This window comes from Idiotropiscis lumnitzeri, chromosome 11 (assembly GCF_059441095.1).
Source record: "Idiotropiscis lumnitzeri isolate Australia: NSW breed Sydney's pygmy pipehorse chromosome 11, RoL_Ilum_1.0, whole genome shotgun sequence".
NCBI classification, from domain to species: Eukaryota; Metazoa; Chordata; class Actinopteri; order Syngnathiformes; family Syngnathidae; genus Idiotropiscis; species Idiotropiscis lumnitzeri.
Window position 1 is genome coordinate 12,930,119 of NC_142401.1, and position 20,426 is coordinate 12,950,544.

At 38.8% G+C, this 20,426-nt stretch overlaps 1 protein-coding gene across 3 annotated transcripts; it reads right to left on the reverse strand.

Moving 5' to 3' along the window:
- Window positions 1-867: 867 nt before the first annotated feature.
- LOC148327562 (sodium- and chloride-dependent GABA transporter 2-like) lies at window positions 868-18,694 on the reverse strand. 3 transcript variants are annotated; one of them, XM_088308224.1, is made up of 15 exons: window positions 18,447-18,694; window positions 8,106-8,296; window positions 7,705-7,839; window positions 6,878-7,018; window positions 6,722-6,806; window positions 6,521-6,653; window positions 5,427-5,561; window positions 4,610-4,713; window positions 3,636-3,760; window positions 3,434-3,546; window positions 2,659-2,796; window positions 2,483-2,585; window positions 2,304-2,404; window positions 1,559-1,729; window positions 868-1,462 (listed from the first exon to the last, which is right to left on the reverse strand). In XM_088308224.1, the coding sequence occupies exons 3-15, from the start codon at window positions 7,778-7,780 to the stop codon at window positions 1,373-1,375; spliced, it is 1,515 nt and encodes a 504-aa protein (XP_088164350.1). In that variant the 5' UTR covers window positions 7,781-7,839; window positions 8,106-8,296; window positions 18,447-18,694; the 3' UTR covers window positions 868-1,372. The 3 variants fall into 3 exon arrangements, with proteins under 3 accessions (XP_088164350.1, XP_088164352.1, XP_088164353.1); XM_088308226.1 differs by lacking the exon at window positions 8,106-8,296; XM_088308227.1 differs by lacking the exons at window positions 8,106-8,296; window positions 18,447-18,694 and having other exon boundaries at window positions 6,878-6,921; window positions 7,705-7,832.
- Window positions 18,695-20,426: the final 1,732 nt, after the last annotated feature.

A 20,426-nucleotide genomic window follows, 5' to 3' on the forward strand; every position in this document is an offset into this window, starting at 1 on the left:
CCAAGCCCCCATCGCCGTGCGGACAGGAGGAGTGCTATTAAAAATATTTTTATGAGGGAAACGGGTCCAGTGAATTGATTTATACAATGATCCAGAGGGACTGTCCCACGCTGTTTTATTTATGAATGAAACAAATACACCTGATGGGGCATACACAAACTGCTTCCATCCCACCCACTCACTTTGTAGTTCTCTCTTGCACGTTTTAACAAGCTCCCATTCTTTTTATGGCTTTTTACCTTGAGCAATATTTCAAGCAAGTTGATACGAGTGCTTGTTACATAGTGGGAACAACTGGCGACTTGTCTGCCCGAACCTTGCAAAGTTCAATCAACTTTGGAAAATTCCAGGTTGATGTTTGTGTGGAGGGAACTGAAGTACCGCTGAAGAATGACCTTGTTGAAAACTCCTAGCATACACCAGCGTATTAGCTCACACAATATGATGCGTTTTTCTACTGGTCTTGATTGTGCATTTGCAAGACCGGCACAAAATCAGAAAACATCGTTTTTTTTTTAAATTTTTATAGAATTGCCATTACATTCTACCAAAACGGCTAAAACGCCTCGTACAACTTCATATTTTTATTTGTGCAATCATTTTCTCCCTCCCAAGTGAATTTAGGCAACACGACTCAATGTTTTTTTCCCCTCCAAATGCGTCAAACCACACGCTCGTGAGCTGCACGTAGCTGTCACCTTGCTTGCCAAAAGTAATCGGTTCCCATTATCGTGTTCAACCCCATTTCACACCCGCAACAGAGTGCCCATATTTGGAAGTGTTGACATCGCAGCCGACAAGGAAGTAAAATGTGAGGCTTTTTCCACTGGTTTGAATGAGAAGACCGCACCTCGATAAAAATCTTTCATTGTAACAAAATAAACCTATGTCCTTGCTCATTTTAAGAAGGAGATAAGATGTATCTTGACATTGTAAATAGAGTAAATGCACTGTATTTATCAAGGGTTCAATGCTTTTATGACTGCAGTTATACCTAGGAATTATAAGTCAAGGACAAAAGTTACTGTAAAAAATGGGGGTTTGTTAATTAAAAAAAATGTTTGTAATACCTTGATGCTGTTCTCTATTAAATATGATGATTTGTTATTTTAATACAGATTTGAACAATAATCAGGCTATTTACACAAAATGATGTGGCGGGCCGGATCTGGCCCCTCGGCCTTGAGTTTGACACCTGTGATGTAAACCATCAAATATTGTAGCATAGGAATGGACAAACTTTAGACTTTGAATCTGTGACATTTTATGGTTGGTTTGAAAGGAAAAAGCAAAGTTGCGAATGTCAGCTTGGGTGTTGTAAAGATATTCAAAGTTTTTTTGTTGTGCTTCATAGTGGTGAGTGAAAGTGCTTTCACAACATGAATTCTGATTGTTCAAGTAGTTCGTTGTCCGATTTGGGTGACGGAAGATCTTCAGATGGCGTGAGAAGGATGGCGAACCGCTAGCAAGAAACAATGTTAAGTGTTGGATTACTTCAAAACATTTTGAATGGACAGAATAAATTTTTGGCTTAATTAATAGAAACAAAAACAATTACCTGACGGATTGTCCCTGGAGTGGTAATCAGTTTGTACACCATCCAGAAAGGAACGCTGAGTGTGGAAGACAGGATGAACCACCAGCCCAGAGCATAACCCCACCACGGATATTCAATAGTGTTGTTGAACTTCAGAGGTTTGTATTTGACCGAGGAGAAGATTAATGTTCCCTGAAAGCCAAAGAGATAAATAACTACCGGAGGAAGCGTCGGCTGATTGAGGATGTGCAGACCTAGCCGGCATGTTGAACTCCTGGCGATCTCATCATCCTTTCTTTCATTGAAGTGACTTTTTGGCTCCAGGAAAGGAATCATAACTCGTTAAATTCTTAACCGATTTTGTCTCGAATTGGTTTATTGCAAACATCAGACATGCAGTTATGATATAAGACACGCGGGTATTCTGATTTAAAAAAATTGTGTTGTATATCGCATATGTGTTCCCTAATTATTGGAAGGACTCTTCACATTAGCGAATATCAGTAATAATTAAAAACAATGATAATTTATTTCTACAATATTCAGAGGGTTTAATGAATGATTATGTCTTATTTAGGAATAAATACAATGACCAATCCTGCATCAGGATCAAATCCACCAAATTCATATTACAACACCTGCGCCACAATTTAGACCTGGTTTCACCTGTTCTAAAGTCTACTTTCTGTTGGCAATTTGTCAGGTGCATCAGGGACATGCAAAAGAAAATACCTTTGATGTGTTCGGGCCATCAATGTTTACTCACCATGCAGATTACAGGAGTGACATATTTCAAGAGGTATTTAATCAGTGGTAAAGGCCTGTATCCAATCATGTCCTCTATGTTGTTATAGAAACGGTCCGCTCCTATGTTCACATGGAAAAACGATAGCGAGGAAGTTAACTGAGCAATGCAGGTCACTTTACAATGTGAAATCTACTGACCATAAACCCATCCAACGCATATGGACTGAAGTACGGCAAAGAGAAGCAAAGTCATCCCGCTGCAGGCATAGTAGTCAAACAACTGAAAGATGTACAATCCTCCCTGCGGGAGAATAGAATAAAAAAAATCTAAAAAAATAAGGAAGCCACAGAAAGTAATCTTAATCCTGCCTTACGTCAGTGACCATTACGAGGCTGACGAAGAAACAGAAAACGGTGATGAGGAGAAGTAGTCGTTCACGTCTATGGCCAATGTAGAAGAAGGAAGGTTTCAGGTCACAAATACCAGTTGCGAGAGCTTCCAGCATTACAAACTGAAGGAGAGACATTTATGTTACATATTGTTCACATTTACACTTATTTCAATGTATTACTAATCTAGAAAAGAGTGTCAGATTGAGCAATGGATCTGATATTGGAAATCGAGAATGTTATGATTAATGTTATTAATGGTTATGCCCCACAGCTAGGATTTGAACTACATGAAAAAGAAATCCTCAAAATAGTTCTAAGCATCCCGGATGGAGAGAGACACGGGATTGGAGAAGATTGTAATGGACATGTTGGTGAAACAGCGGTGAGACAACTCGGCCAAAGAATATTAATGGCTGCAGCGAAAACTTTCTACCATAGGGTGACTGACAACACCAGCGATAAAAGCACAAGGGCAAATTACATCTTGTGTAGACGATGACATTTGAAGGAAGTTATTGAGTGTAAGGTAGGATGGTGGAGTGTAAGATATCCTTGTTGGGGGTGAGGCAGATGAAGAAGACAAAGGCAAAGCAAGTAACTGTGGTGGGAGATGAGAAACAAGAGGGTCATGTGGCTTTTCAAAAAGAGGTGATACAAGCTACAAACTACCACTTGGTTGAAATGCACCAAATCTGATCTGAGGTCTATCCTTACCTAACCATTAGCATGTGAGACCAACAATAAAAAGTGCACAACCTCACTGTCCAACCCAATCAGGATGATCATGATGAAAAAGAAAATGGCCCAAATCTGTGGAAACGGCATCATGGCCACGGCACAAGGGTAAGCGATGAACGCCAGGCCGGGACCTGGGGGAGAAAACAATCCTTTTGTTTGAGTGCGCCGTCATGGATGCTGTAGTCGCATTCCCGCACAGGTACAATGCGTGACGTCTTACCCGATTCTGCTACTTTGGATATGTCTGTGTTCTGTTCGTAAGCCATGAATCCAAGAACTGAGAAGACGGCAAAACCGGCCACAAAACTGGTCCCGCTGTTCAGCAGGCACAAGTAGACGCAGTCTCTAAAAAGAGAAACCATAAAACACATGTTGAACTTTGCTACTTAAGTCAAATTTAGCGTCACAAAAATGTATGTGGTATCATGGTTAACTGATCATGTTTTGTGCGTAGTATTTATATCCTAGTGGACCACAGTGGGTTTATAATTGTTTATATTGTGGCCAGATTCTTTGAGTCATAATAGTACAGCACTGGCAATATCAACATAAGCCAAAATTTCAATTTCAATCATAAATTGTAACAAATTTCCATCTATCCATTTCTCCTTGGCGCTTGTTATTAGAGTTTTGACCTAACGTGAGCCAATTTTAGCTGACTTTGGGTACACCCTGGTGGCAGTGGCCGTGTAGGACACGTAGAAAAACAAGCATTCGCATTCTCATTCACGCCTGTTCATGAACATGGAGAGTATGTTTTTGGAATCCGGGCAGGAGACAGAGCACTTTCAAGCAGGGAGCAAACAAAGAAGCGTTCCAGAGGTACTCACTGTGCTGGATTTGACCATTTTATGGCAATTATTTCTGACAGGGTTGAAGAAACAGCCACTTGGTCGAGCAAATATTACTTGCAAGTGATTGCCTTTTCATTCACTGGCCCACTTTATTGCATGAGAGAATTCAGAAGAATTCAGATGCTCATTTAAAACAATATAACTGCATTGTCATGTTCTGTAAACCGTGTGGCGCTCTACTCTTTTTGTGAGGCTTTGTGTGTTCTGTTACAATAAAAAAAAAACAGCACTTTGACCGAATGACACAATACATAAATATATGAGGCAGGAAAAGAAGGCAGAATGTTTGATGAAACCCTTGTATTGGATCTCGTGACATTGTGACATCACGTCGACTTACTTGTAGCAATTATTGTTGTACTTGTTATAACTGCCAAGTGCCATCAAACAGCCGATGCAAACAGCATAGGAATAAAATATTTGCGTGCCAGCGTCCACCCAGACCTGAAAGCGAAGGACGTCATGAGAGATTTGAGAGGAAAACATCAAACCATCGTGTTAGTGGTAAATGCAGTGTCGTTTGTGGGTTCATTTTCCATTGTCCGAACATAATGAGCATCTCAAGTGAGAGATACTGATTTTAATTTAAGGTTTTAGGTTTTTATCATATTATTAGATGAGAGAATAATGATTGTGTACTACTAATTTGTATATCAGATCAAGGTAAAATATGGCCCTGGGGGCACAATCTGGCCCACTCAAAGTTTTTGACTGGCCCTATTGCAGAGATTTGACGTGTTTAGCCGTCAATGGCAGTAAACGACTTAATGATGTACAACCCAAAATATGTAGTGGATTTCCTCCAAAAATTCTTTATTTAGGTAGAGGAGTAGAAAAAAAACCCAGTCTGTCCAGCGTAATGGACGAAATGGGTTGCTCGGAGTTGGCGTCGGCCTAGCCAATAAAAAAGGAGATAACCAAATGAACGTCTGATGTTGTGTTTTTTGAAGACACTACAATAGTTTGAAAAACACGATGTAAATAATTGACAGTATTCAGTTTATTTTTCCAACTTTGCTTTTCAAAACCGCAATTTACCGCTTCAGCCTTGTTTTATCATAACAAACTCATTATTAGCAGCATCTAACATTCTGGGTTACTTACTCTATCTTGATGTTTCACTTCACATGAAGTTCGACGGGTTCAGAGGCTCATACCTGCGGATCAGCAAGGCGAGATGGGTCTGGGTAGAGGTAAAACTTGATGCCATCCAAGGCCCCGGGCAGCGTCAGTCCACGGACAAGCAGCATAGCCAAAATCACGTACGGCATTGTGGCCGTGAAGTACACAACCTGTCGGAATCCATATTCTTAAAATGCATTGAATAAGTGAAAACAAGGCCTTCATTGACATCAAATTGTCTGAAGTCAATATTTCCAAAGACCTACAAATGTTAAGACATGTTAAGTAGAATGATTGTTTTTATAGTAGTCGCAAATTGAAAAAAAAATGAACATTCTTTAAAAATAAAAAACTGAATGACTGTTGTGAACAGGGATGTGGTTCTAGTCAGAATTCTATCAATAGAACTGGTGCATATTGAAGGATTGTATTATGTTAGCGGCATTATGTTAAGCATTTATGTGGCATAATGTCGACAATTAACTTTAGCGGGTTCATATTTGCTCCAGGTGTTGATCATTAATTCATCAAAAAGCATTTATCAAATGAAACTATAAGGACCGTGACAATTGATTGTGATTACTGGTTTGATATTATTCTCACATGTTCTATTCATATATTACTTCGTTTAGATGTATTAATCCTTCTTTCTTGACTGCCTTCATCTAGGGTGCGGGTCCGCAAGAGGATAAGAAAAGTAGCCCAGATATCTGACTCTAACTCCAGAAAATTGAAGAGAATATCGGAACAAATTTGGATCAGTTTTTGAGTTTTTATTTGAACATTCTCCTTCTTGAATATAAAACCGAACAGACATTGTGTACGTTTTGTTAACTAGGGGTTTATTCCCTTTGTTTGGTGACTAAATTCCAACAATATTATTCATCTACTACAGCGACTTTGGACAACATGGGAAAATCTATTCATTTATAGTGTCAATGTTTCAAATATCTGTAAATCCTCTTCTTTCGGGTAAGGTTTGCTAGTAAGGAAGCAAAACCGGACGAACACACGATGAAAGTGAAAGTAATCACTAGGCTGAGTTCTTATGCAATAGTCTTTGGCAGCCGGACAAAAACAGACTGACACCTGTCGATAGGTTGTGTGCAAACACGTTCAAGTCATCTACCTTTCCTGTAGACTTCATTCCTTTCCACACGCAAAAGTAACAGATGATCCAGGACAAAAGAACAAAAAGAGCCAACTCCCATCGAATACTGCCCATCTCATCGGGACCTGCTGTTAAATTCACAACTCTTCTCCTGTGGATTGCACTTTTATTAACATCAGGTGCTTCTTATACTTTTTTTCATTAAACATTTGAACTTACTCCCAAAACTCCCTCACAGGGGATGTTGCATTTTCGGACACAGTCGAGTTGAGAACACGTGTTCGATTGAACTCCACACACGTTTCTGTTGGAAAGACAGTCAGCATACAGCACAGAGTCGCAGTACGGTGGTGCTCATTTTTTTATTTTACATGCCTGTGTTCCAGCTGTTTCTGCAGCTTGCCCACGGAAGCTCAAAGCTGAAGGACGAGAAGAGGTACAAGAACGCCCACCCGAATATGACGATGTAATAGATGCTGAAGTATAAAATTACAATCAGAGATCCATAACCAATCCCTAAGCGAGAGAAAGAAAAACAGAAACTATATAAATAATGAATGTAAAATCACAAATCATACATTCGTACTGTGGAATGGACTGCCATCCTGTCATGATGGTCCATTTTTCAAAATCTGACAATTTATGTATCCTTTTTTTTTTTCCAGAAAAAAAAAAATTATATTAGCTTGCTTTAATTTTTCATTAATTTGTTTTGGAGAAATCAATACTAAATTAAGGAGTTTAAAATGCCCTAGTAATGAGCATTCATTTTTTCCACATTTATTGTCCTGGTGATTGTTTCACCTGCATGATTTTTTTTAACTTTGTCGGTTCTGCGCCAACATCTCTGTTATTGTAAATGTTTTTGTTAAAACATCTTGTGTTGGTCTGCGCTTTTAGAATCCCGTTAGACTGGCATCACGGGCACTCATGGTTCCCTGCACAAGATTGACCAATGAGAGCAAGCGTGGATTAATCCAGTGATCTGATTGGCCGCGATGATCGAGCATCTTCCATTGTGGTATGTCACCAGCCTCAACCACTTACCACTTTAACTAACATACGGCACTTTTGAACAACGTTCTTTTCAGAAACTCACAACATTATTCAAACGTGCCATTTAGTGAGTCCGAGTCGTGCTGGATAAGCGGCTAGTAAACAGTTCAGAAGCTGTGAGCGGTTACTCATGAGTGCATGTTTACCTTCAAAGAGGGGACAGATTTGCTTCCAGCAGGTAATGGCGCCCTGTTTAGTGTACTGGCCAAGACCGACCTCCATCAGAAACAGAGGGATGCCACAGGTAACGAGGAAGACTACATAAGGAATGAAGAACACCCCTGGTAGGAAAAAAAAAGAGTCCCGTACGTTATATATTCACATTAGGAATGGACTATCATGGAAGAAATAAGAATTATTTTGATTGAGATTGAAAGGGCTCCCCCCTACATGAAATGTGAAATTATTTAAGTCCATGTCAGTTCTTATAGTGACACATCAAGAAGATTGGTATTAACAACTGTGACAAATTTGAAGGCTTTAAAAAACCGACAACAAGGCCACGCCAGCCCGAATTATTGATGACCATGGTTTTTTTCCAACTCACCGCCTCCATTTTTGTAACACAGGTAAGGGAACCGCCAAACATTTCCAAGTCCAACAATTTCTCCAACAACTGCAAGGATAAACTCCTTTTTGTTGGACCACTTTCCTCTCGCCACAGTGCTAGGTTCAGACGAGGCAATATCCTTGCTTGTCTTGAGCTTGACCTCTGGGTCATTTGACTTTTCCTGGGCTCTGCAAAAATATAACCCATTATTGTATGTATATTATGTTATTATTTTTTCCCCATATTAAATTCTCAGCAGCAAGAACAAATTAGTCCAAGGCACTTCTCATACAGAAATCAAGATAAGCACAATAGCAGAGGTCGGACCCACCAAGAGATACAGTCTATTTGGGGCTCTAATCAACCTGTCACTGGACGTCCAGCGTCCCGCCACAGGTGGTGGCGACGTCAACGGTCATTATCGGTTGCCCTTATATTGCCCAGTGGACCATCGGATCGTCCATCTGGTGGACTGTTGTGTTCTGGGAGGCTTCAGAGCTGCTTCTTGTGTTGTTCTGGGGGGGGGCACTCGGTAGCACCCTTCTATGCTGGACGCAGCCCCACACGTTGGCGGTGGTAGAATGTCCCCTCTACAACCACCAATTACGATCTGGGGCCCACCTGCTGTAGGCACACTCCTCTTCGCCACCTGCGTGTCCTGTCCCCTGGCAGGGGTTTAATCCTGATGTCCTCTCTGACGTGCAAGTCAGGCAGATCTCTGGCCGATTTATCATACCAGAGTATGGTTGCCTGGTGTTTTGACCACCCTCGTCTCCAAAAGTGTGTCAGTGACTGGGAGCGGGGTTCTTCATCTATTGAATGCATTGATTGGCCTGAATACAACACCAGTCTAATCTCATATATATATATGTACCTCTATATCAAATTCAGACCTGCCAAATCCCTCAGACATCTCAATGTGTGCTGCATGTAGCTGTTGCAAGGCTTGGGCCCTTTTCATCCACACCTTGCCAAAATAATTTGCTGTCACACAGAGACGGCAGGTTTTGCCAAATTCGAGGCAAAGGTGACGCCTGTGGTAGTTAGTGCGCAATTTGAATATTGTGTTTACACTTGGCTCCGGGGTCTGGAACCAACTTTGGTGCAGACGTGCATGGGTGGAACTCTGGGACGGCATCCATCTGTTGCCTGAAATGTCTCCAGAGATCTGTCCTGTGTGATCGCTTTCATCCACATGTCTGTCATCTCTGCAACTCGGCATATGTCTATGGCTGATATCCGCGTTCGATCACTCTTTGAGTAGATGATGGCACACGATCTCATCGCTCAAACCCAGGACCAACCTTTCTCGTATCAGATCCTCTCTGAGTTGTCCATACTCGTCGGAGTGCTTTGCTTTGTCCTGTAACCTTCTTGCCCGTGTGTAATACTCAAATTGTGATCTGAAGTTGTCCCAGTTGCTTGCAAGGGCACCGCTCATCTTCATCTCCACCGCTGGTGGAATGTTTGCTGCCATTGCATTGTCAGCTAAGCTCGATTGTCACTTCTGTTGCTGCTTCACTCGACTACCATTTATTCTTCTTTTTTTTTTTTAATGACGGCACGAGTACTGAGTTGAACTCTGATACTCTTCCACGTAAATATGTTCAGTTCTTCTAACTTCTGACACCATGTTTGTGTAAGAAGTTATGTGAGACAGCAGCGTGCAATCAGTCATGCCTGTATTTTCTTATTCTGATGTCACGTAACCCGTGCCTCCTACCTGTTACTGGGGCATACCATTACAAGAGGAGGGTCAATACCACAAGCCCTATAACAAGTGTCATCGCTTCATCTATTGACAATGTTGAATGACTTGGCGGAAATGTTCTGTTCATTCATGTTTGTTCATTATCTGTTGACAAGCAATATTTGTAATGTGAAAGACAATACATTATATATTTATATATATGTTCACTGTATGTTTATTATTTCAGTCTCAAAAAAAAGTTAATGGAGAATACACTAAAGGAATAAAACTGAGGAAGAAAAAGGGTTAAAAAGATTAAACAGTTCTCAACCCAACTTCCGGAACGCCATTCTTAATGCTGTTAACTATTTGTCTAGATGGACAAAGATGAGAATACAGAATACAACAAAAGTTAACAACAAAAATATGACAATGCTTGCCTCCTTCCCTCAGTGAGGTTGAAAGGCTGAAATGGGGTGAAAAAAGTATGCCACCTCCATTAAAAAATGGACATTAAGATGTGCCGCATGTAGTCATAAAACATGTATTAAATCACTACTGAATTACACCAGGGGATTAATTTTAGTGATGACATAATTTTTACAGAGAGATATTTTGGTTAAACACGAATAAACTGCTTGGTTAGTCGGAAGAAATAATTATTTTACTCACGTTGCCATTCTGCCTAGTTTTGGTCCAGACTTGAGCACCGTGAAGATTAAAAGCTGCCACAAAAAGCTCAGCCTCATCAGAGAGTCACCTGTGGAAGCTCCCCACTCTTTCTTGCAAAATCTAAATATGTTATCCCTGCTGATAATTAGTTAGGCATGGGATTTTAAAACTGGTTCTCTTCTTCAAACTGGTTAACAACTGGTAGCCAGTGATATTTACAAATTTTTGTAAGGAAGTCTGCTCCATATTTCAATGCATTTAAATCTAGTTTAATTTTTTTTTTTTGCGCAATTTTTAAAATCAACTTCATTAGATGGTCTTTTAATGTTCTTTTAATTAATTTTAATAGGCACGTTTTCCCCCCTTGTCGCTTTGTGAAAATATTCAGCTGTTCTGTTATAAATGCTGTTACATTTTGCAAACTTTGCCCTGTCATCAAGACATTTCTACATTAAAAATGAAGGTTTCTGAAAACTCCGGGCAAAGTGAGCATCTGCATCTGTGGATATATCCAATTGTGCGCTTCTTTGTGGCAGGTTTTGGATTTTTCGTTTTACTTTAGTTTTTATTTCGTTTTGACTCATTCAATTTTAATTCGTGTTCAGAATAGATTTGTTAGTTTTTATTAGTTATATTTTTGGGGAAAATTATGACTTTTACTTTAGTTTTTATTAGTTTTAGTTTTTTTGTAACGCAATGTATTTGTCAGGTGTGATTTTTTTTTTTAGACGTGACAAATTTTGCTCATTAAAAACAAAAAAAGAGAACATTTGAAAATGTTATTACCTTGCTAACAAAAATGCCAAATAACCATTAAAAAATAAAACATAACAGTTCACTTAAACTTAAGTGCAATAAGTCCAAGAAAAGTGTAGCGCATTAATGCTGCTTCTAAAGTCAAAATGCAGATAAAACACACAGCATACTGTAAATGTTGCTTAACTGAGAGGTAGCAGGTGGTTGTCTACAAACCCCTGTTGGAATGCTATTTTTTGTGACATTAAAAATGACACCAAATTAAATCATTTCAAAAGTTACTCCATTATTAACCAGTAATCCATGTAACTCAATTGAAAAAAAGGAAAACTTTTTGAGAGAGGGAGTAAAAACAAACAAATTAATAACTTTGCACAAGTGTGCAGTGTGCACACAATCTTATAATTGGGTATATAGCCTTGTTTATAATTGGTTCCAGTCTCAGTAAAATAAAAACATGGGTATGGTGTTCTTTAGTGAGGTGTAGTGTTGTGTTGTGTTTGGGCCCCACATACCGTTACGAAATATGGCCAAAAGGTTCAACCGTGGATTTATCAGCCCATAACACATTTCCGAAGTGTTAGAGAAATTTTATTTCAGTCGTTGATGGTGGACATTTGGGGAAAATTATTTATCATGTTCTAAATCCCTATACATAGTCTTCAAATATAAGTTCTTGCACACTGAAAGTCATTTTGCTAGCTTGTGGGTTTAATATTAGGGTAACGCGGCTCAGTCCAAAGTGGCCCGCGGACCCGTACTGGTGAAAAGTCCTATACCCACCAGCTCGATTTATACTGCTCCACGTCGCACTGTGGGAATTATCTAAAGTCACGTGTTTCTCCTGCAAATTTTGGAAGACACAATGCTAATGGAGATTTTCTGAAGGGACCGCTTGTCTGTATAAAAAACAAACACGTCATCCTTGGCCTTTTATGAACGATTGTTTGCCTTAATTGACACCAAATATTTGCACATGATAGCAAACAAGGGAGGCCTCTGTTAACATTGACACGTTCTTCTCCTAACTAATCAAGCAGTATTTTAATTTGTTGTTTGCTCTATGGCTCGCCTAGCTGGTCTGAACTCAAGACAAAACAAGTTACAATAGCGGGATGACAGTGATCATTTCATCAACGAGATCAGCAGAGCTCAGAAAGAATTTCTAATCCAAAAGAGGGACCAAAAGCACAATGGTGATAAACATTTAAGTAAAATTTTGACTACTTTCTGAACTGTTGAGATTCATATGGAATGTGAAATTCGGGTGGGAGAACCGCAACACCACCAATGAGTTGTCTTTTTACACCTAGTTAATCACCTACTCTTTCAACTTGATTCATTCTCTTTTGGTCTGTTAACTTACTAAATAGCTTGGTGTATTCTGGAGCAGCATTTCTCAATGCATCGTTCCTTAAAATGTGTGAATTGCTGCTATATCTGTAAAGGAACAAATTGAGTGCCATGAAACATTTTCAGAATTTCTCAATTGCACGACTCAAAAATATACCTAAAATGGACCCACAAAGGTCCCCAGTTCCGGACAGACTCTGACAAATGAAGACAAATGTACATTAAATGACACACACACACACCACACGCACACACGCACCCCCCCCCCCACACACACATACATACTTGGAATACTTCATATGACATTATTAGAGCATTAAATAAGTTAATAAGAATTTTTTGGACTGCCCCTACACACACATATATTTACACGATATATATGGTATTAATTTGTTGCCATTCATACAAAAGCATGAAAACTTTTCAGAATGTTCCACCACGAAAAATTGTCCATGCATGATGCCGCCGTGGGATACTAACAGCAGAGGTTTATTTTAAGATCATTGTTTGTGTAAAACAAGACATAAGACATTAGCCTGCGCTCATACATACACACATATATATATATATATATATATATATATATATATATATATATATATATACCTAAATCAATACATTATGACAATAACATCAAATCTTCATTTGCATCAAACATTTTAATGAAGTGGTCCATCTGTAAACCAAATTTTTTGTCTTGATATTTACAAGCCATTCTCAAATGACCGTAGCAAGTTCAACAAGGAACATGCCTCGATGTCCCTATTTAACACACAAACTTAAGTGGCGGTTTAATTTATATAAAAAAAAAAAACCCAAGGCTCTGTTAATCAAACTCATTCTACTTCTGGTAACATAAACATATATGACAAGGATTAACGTCCTTCTAACTTCATTGATAAAAAATACATTGGACCACACAATCCATTCTGGTAAAAGTGTGGCATAACCGTTCCTATGGCGACGTTGAAACTCGTACAGGCAAAGTGTTGGCGCCTTCCATGTTTGTGAATGTTGACAAATATGGTTAGTGGTTGGAAGCAAAAAAATTCAGAACTATCTTTGTCAACACACCTCAAAGGCAGAGCCTTTTTTTGGGGTCATTTTTTGCATTTAGGGGTATTTTCACATACATTATTGAAAAAAAACAACAATACACATAATTATTTGTGGTACATTACAAATAATAAAATACAATCACTTAATGGTATAGTATGCCATGTATATGGATAAGACAAAGACAATATTGCTCACTTTGAATTTTACAGCATTCGTAGTAGAGCACGGTGTTTGCCATTGTTGACGCAGTTTGCAATGGTGTACAAATGCATGCAGCACATCCAGCTCACACACTGAAGCCCATAGCAGCTGATTTGCGCGACACCCTGGATTGATTACCTGGGACTCATTTTCAGCCCTGGAGTTTCAGGCCACTTGACTTTACGTTTTAATAAAGAGACACAATTTTATCTAAAATAGCCTGCCATTGCCTCCATTTAATGAAAAATCAAATTTACAATTGATTGTACTAGCATACAAAATCCTGGGTTTATTTGAACAAATATGGGAACATAAATAGTTTAAATGGGAAAAAGGCAAAAAAGGGACCAATATAGGCATGTGTACATTAAATGGGCCACTGAACAAGACACATTTTACAAACGCCATCAAGTAGTGAGTCTGCAGACCGGTGTGTGAGCTTGAGTATGAATGGGCTGAATGACAGGAGAAGGAAAGGAAGTATTACAGGTGAATTTGTCTGGGCCACTTGGGATTAGAGCACAGATCCTGTCAGGATTTAAACAGGATCTGTCACGACTAGCCAGAGAGAAAGTCTTCACTTATTTAACGTTTACATCAGGGCGACACAGTGACCTACAAAGCATTTTAATGTGTCATCGTCGCCTTATTCAAAACTTTCCCTCTGTTCGTTGTCAGAGTTGATCAAGCTGGACACTTTGGACAAGAAAGAAGCATCACTTGTACATATTAGTGAAAGATGCAATGTGGAGGCAAATATATGCTAAATTCTGCTTCGTGGCGCCTGGATTACTATAACACATACATTCAGCACCTCTGCAAAATTATCTCAAGAAAGGAAACAAAAAGCTAAAAAAAAAAGGAAATAAATCACATTTGCACTGAATATCTACCAAATAGTGTGGTTAATTGTTCATATTTCAGGTCAGTTACATGGCACCTCATCCTGACCTACTGAATGCTTATGTCCACTTTCCGTTTCCTGTCGGTACACTACATCCTGGCGCACTGTACATCCGCCCCAAGTGTGCTCACCACTCGCGTTGCTGTTAAGCGCTTGGCTAATCCCATTTAAGTGTTGTGATTTAACGTGTGACTTCTCACCTGCTGCAAGCTTATGAGTAGCTCAAAGCTTGTCTATCAATCTCATTTACAGCTCAGGTACTATAAACTGATGGCCCAAATACCCATATCATTAATACAATGTATGTATGTGTATGTATGTTAGAGGTAAGATCTTAAACCCGAGCCCAGGTGCGAGTCCAACCTGGCCGGATTGCTAACTTTAAAAAATATATATATATACATTTATATATTATGTATACTGAAACACTGTGTGGATATTAAGCTAAGGACTACTTCCTATAAAAGAAATCATTTGGATGAAACAGAAAATGCGCTGTATGGTCATTTCTATGTTACTACAAAACACAATGAAGCCCAGAGACCTGCTCCTGTTGCTGTTCCTCTCCCCGAATTTCATACTGAATTCCAATTTGAGTCAGAAGTCACGGAGTCCGGAGTTAATTCAGCATGACATTCAACCGCTAAGAAATATAACTAAATAATGGCATTTTGATTATAACTCCAAAGTCCGTAATGGAAGATGATTTGAAGATGATTACAGTATATATATATATATATGTGTATCACTATTCTATATGTTGTAACAACCCGTTCATCCTCACAGATGACCAATAAATCTTTTTTGTTTTGTGCAAACCTTTTTATGACAGTGGCTCTTGATGATTTGCCGACTGCTCGGGAACTACAGAGGGAATAGCACTAGCTATAGCTGGCTAGCTGGCTAAACGCTAGCACACGTGCAGATCCTCTCTTCTATCTGACTAATCCTCGCACCGAATAAGCTATTCAAGTATCAAAATCACAAAGGGTGGACATGGAGTAGCTCAGCATGCGGCACATCGAGCAAAAAGACAGAGCAGGAGAAGACGACAGAAAACTCTGTGCTTACTTTTCATGGAATGTGAAATGTAGTGAAGTGAAACACCAGAATACATTCTTCCGTGGTGAAGTATACTTTTAATGGTTTTGTAGCTTCAGAGGAGAGTTATCAGTCATGGACAGCAAATTAGCAAGTAAATTATTAATTGTCTAAAAGGAAAATAGTGCAACAGCTACAAGCACATGTAAAAAAAAAATAAAAAAAATAAAAATTCAATCAGTATCCTAACACATGCGTCAGCTAGGACAATAAGCCAATAAGATCATTAGTATATCCATATACTGTATTAAATACATCAGCAACGGTATTCATATTTTAGAGTGCTGAGTTTTAATGTAGAGTTTTGAAAGCTGCGCAATAAATGATGTATTATGGTACGATGAAGGGAATGAATGAATTTGTTGCAGAACATGAATTTTGGAATTTTTTTTTATCGGCTAAATGTTTGTTGGAATTAATCTTTTCAAAAGTTTATTATGCTTGCAGGAGAGAGTAAATTTGTCATTTAAAAGGTAAAATTTGCCCACTGTCTTATTATTGTTCTGCTGTGTTGTGTAGTTTTCATTAATGATTTTTTCCCTTCATGAGGAAGATTTAGTGTATTAAATCGACATACCAATTCACGCTTCACTTTACGCGCCTTCAGTGTTTCACAGATTTTTCCCAAATATTCATCCCAAAAAAAAATAAATAAATTACAGCCATACCCAAGAAGACGAGTTGCTTCGAATTGACTCAGAGGCTTTACATACACATGGGCACTCAAACAAGGCGCTCGATTGGTTCCCCGCTGTGCAATCGACCAATGAGATCATGTGTGGATTCATCCCGTGATCCGATTGGCTGGGCTATCGTCCCGGCGTTTACCCTTTTCCCCACATTAATAAACCAACAGCACGGTTAATGTTATTCAAATGCGCCGGTCAGTTTGTCAGCATCGAGCGGATATTGAACAGCTGTTTTCATCCATCCGACACGGCTCGCTCAGCACAACGAAACATCGGTCAATAAGGTTTTACTTTTCGCTGAGGGTTCCATTACTAATTAACTGCGAAAAACAAGGGTTTACTTTATCATTCTTATTTTTTCATCATTATTGTATTACTGAAGACGCTTATCTGTTGAGTACATCTGTATGAGCACACAGTAAAGTAGAGTAGCAAAGCTACGCAGTGGACGGGGAAGAAAAATTAAAGCTCCAGAGAGCCATTTTTTTTTTTGTGGCCACAATATTTATTTAATCTATAATTAATTTAATTGATATATTTGATTAAATTATTTATTCTAGTTGCACTGGAGAGGGGAGCTCTTCAATCTCATTGTACACTGAGGACAATGACAATAAACGGCCTTCTGATTCTGATATAACTTTTGCACGTTTTATCATTTGCCTAAACAAACAAGTTTGACATCTGGGTTAGCAAAATTAATTGAGCACAGTTTTCTTCGAAACATTTTCTCATTCAGTTCCTTTCAATGGCTGACAATGTTATGTCTATGCATGTTACCTGCAGCCCAAAATACAAATCAATCATACTACAGCGTCCCTGTCCATTGTCTTTAGCCCTGATGTCCACTTGCACGTGCCCTCTTCAACCTTTGCCCCTCCAACCGTCTCTGCACGGCCTTGCTCTTTGTCGTCACAGGCAAGCGGATATCTTTGACCTGTGACCAGCTATGCAGCTGCTGTAATCACATTTGAAGACTATGCCAATTGAGATGGACAGGAGTCACCTCTAATGTGTGCACAGACGCCCAGCAACGCACAGGCACCCTACTAAACGCCTCGCAATTGCGTACGAGGTGTGAATCCAATTTGTGAGGATTGAAGATTAGGAAGGACTTGCTCGTGACAATTTCTGGACACTAAGCAGATGAACACAAGCTCCTTGCTCTGGAAATCCCGCTTGTAGGTATTGTCATACTCATGGAATGACAGATGGTTTCCTGCCTGTAGGAGTGGCTTATTTATGTATTTTATGCATTGAAATATGACTTCAGAAGGCTTTGATTTGATCGTAATAGTTTCCTAATACCTTGATGCGACACGTTTGCATTAAAAGTCAAACTTCAAAGAAAAATAATAGCGCGCAGCAGTGAGTTAACAAACACTAACAAAATTACCACAACTAAAATAGGAAGAAAATTTTTGTATACTAAATAAAATTGAAAGATTTTTGTTGAGTAAAGAGAAAAATAACAAAAAATGCTCTTAAAAAAATAAAAGGTACCTGACTAATAGCTAATGCTTTAAGTTTATAAAATGAATGAAATATTTTTCATTTTCGTCTCCGTCAATTAATATCATAAGGGAGCTTTCGGGGTTCATTTTGCATGTATTTTTTTTTTTTTTTTAAAAGTGACTACAAAAAAAAAATCCCTAACTGATACAACTATTTTAATCATCGATTTTAGTCTATAATCAAACATACTTTTCATACCATACAGCAAAAGCCTCAAGGATTGTATGCAATGACTTTTGTTGATGTGTCAGCTTCTTTTTGTGATAACTGTTAAAAAAATAAAAAGCAGAGAAGGCCCTTATAAAAGTATGAGTTATTCAAGAAAAAATTACACTTGGCTTTAATCACACGTGCAAGTTCAGGTACCAGACCAAGTCACTTTATTAATGCAGTCGTACCTGCATTCTGTCAGGGTCGTCTGATGGCGAGGAGGTGGGTGGACCCAAGAGTGCGGGGAAGCCAGGCATAAGGGTAACTTAAAGGGAATTTATTAAATGAATCAAACAAGGACAAACAACGTGGCAGGGTGCAAAATAACAAAGGCGAACAAAACGTGACTAACAGAACTAAACTTGACGGGGAACAAAGACAGCGACAAACTTGCAAAAACGAGAACAAGACCAGGGAGCGGCCGTGACAGTCCTGGATTGGGAGTAATGTTCCGACAATGAGTTGTTGGGATGAGGTGTTTATATAGTCCAGTCATTAGGAGTGCGGATGGGCATCAGGTGTGTGAGGTTAATGGGGAGCAGGTGCGTGGCTGGTGAGGGCGAGGTGCTGAGGGGAAACGCCCATACTCAGCTAGCAAAACAACAACAAAACCGCATGCACACAAAAACAATAACAAAGAACCCTGTCATGCCCGACGCGGATCATGACAATTATTTGGTTTTCATTTAGAGAAAGACCAATCGAAATGGTTTCAAATCACGTGTTTGTTAATATAAGATATGATACGATATTATATTATATTATATTATATTATATTATATTATAAGGCCAAATCATGTCCATTGTTTCCATGTAACCCAATCCGTTTATATCCTCCACCCATCCATCCATTCTCTTCTCCTGTTCTCCAGTCCAGGGTTGCAAAGTGCTGGAGCTTATCAAAGACGATTTCAGGTGAAAGGTGGACTACAAAATGATCGGCATTCAGTCGCGAGGCACGTACATAGACAACCATGCAGGCTCACATTCACACTCAGCTGGGACTGAATGTCAACTACAGTCCCCTCCAAAGGTATTGGGGTGGCTAGCTTTATTGTTTTGTTTTTGTTGTATACTGAAGACATTTGGGTAATCATCAAATCAAAAGATGAATGTGATAATGGCACAAAAGTCCAGCTTTTAGTTCATGGTATTTACATCAAGATGTGTGAAACAACTCAGGACAGAGCAGTTATTGTTTAAAGCCACTCACTGGTGATCAAAGTAAAAAGTAGTGATGTGGGTGGGAGTCGTTCTCGACTTTACTTGAAAAGAGTGCCCTCACGATTGTTAATTACTAATTGTCAGAGACTAATTGTTTATTAGTCACTTACTCCATGCAGCCAAAGTGGCAGAAGAAAGAGCACACAGTGAGGAGAAACAAAGCTAGGAAAGAACAGTGAAGAAAATTAGGGACAGCGGGAAAAGGAGTTGGAGACATTTTTTGGATAACACAAAGGTAGAATGTAGAGTCTGTGAGAAATAAAACAAGGAAAACATTCTATGATAGAAAAGAAAATGCCAGTGTCTCTAATGCAACTATTGCTGCTTTCCTCCTCATTAAACCTTGTCCAAAACCGGGAAGGTAGTTTATTGTTTTTTTTAGTTTATCTCAATGCCAATTTTAATTCTACAAAAGTTATCGCAATGCTGAATCCCCAAAACACGCACACTACCTATAGCATCCCCGTTCCTCTTTTAGTTTTACACACAGATATTGTTGTGTTTTGTGTTTTGCGGTGAATCAGTGTTGTTTAGCATTTTTTTAAAATTATTAGTTTCGCAGGATAAAATTTTGTTTAGCTTTTTTTTTAAATTATTAGTGTCGCAGAATAAAATAAAAAGTTCTATTGAAAATAGTTTTTTGTACTTGATTTTTTTGTAACTCTACATAGCGCAAATATGAAAGGAATATTTTAAAATAAATTTGCACGCATTTAATTTTAGAAAATTACATCACTGCTTTTTTTTTTAATCAATTTAGCTTTGAAGCGGCACAGTGGGCGACTGGTTAGCACAGCCTCACAGTTAATCAAATTTCAGTGTGTGTATGTAAATGTAAACCTCAGATGAATTAATCATTTAATTAGATATATAATATTATAAAGGTCAGGGAGGTGAATCCATTTGCAAGGCACTGTATATCAGCGTTGTGCTTATACTAAAAC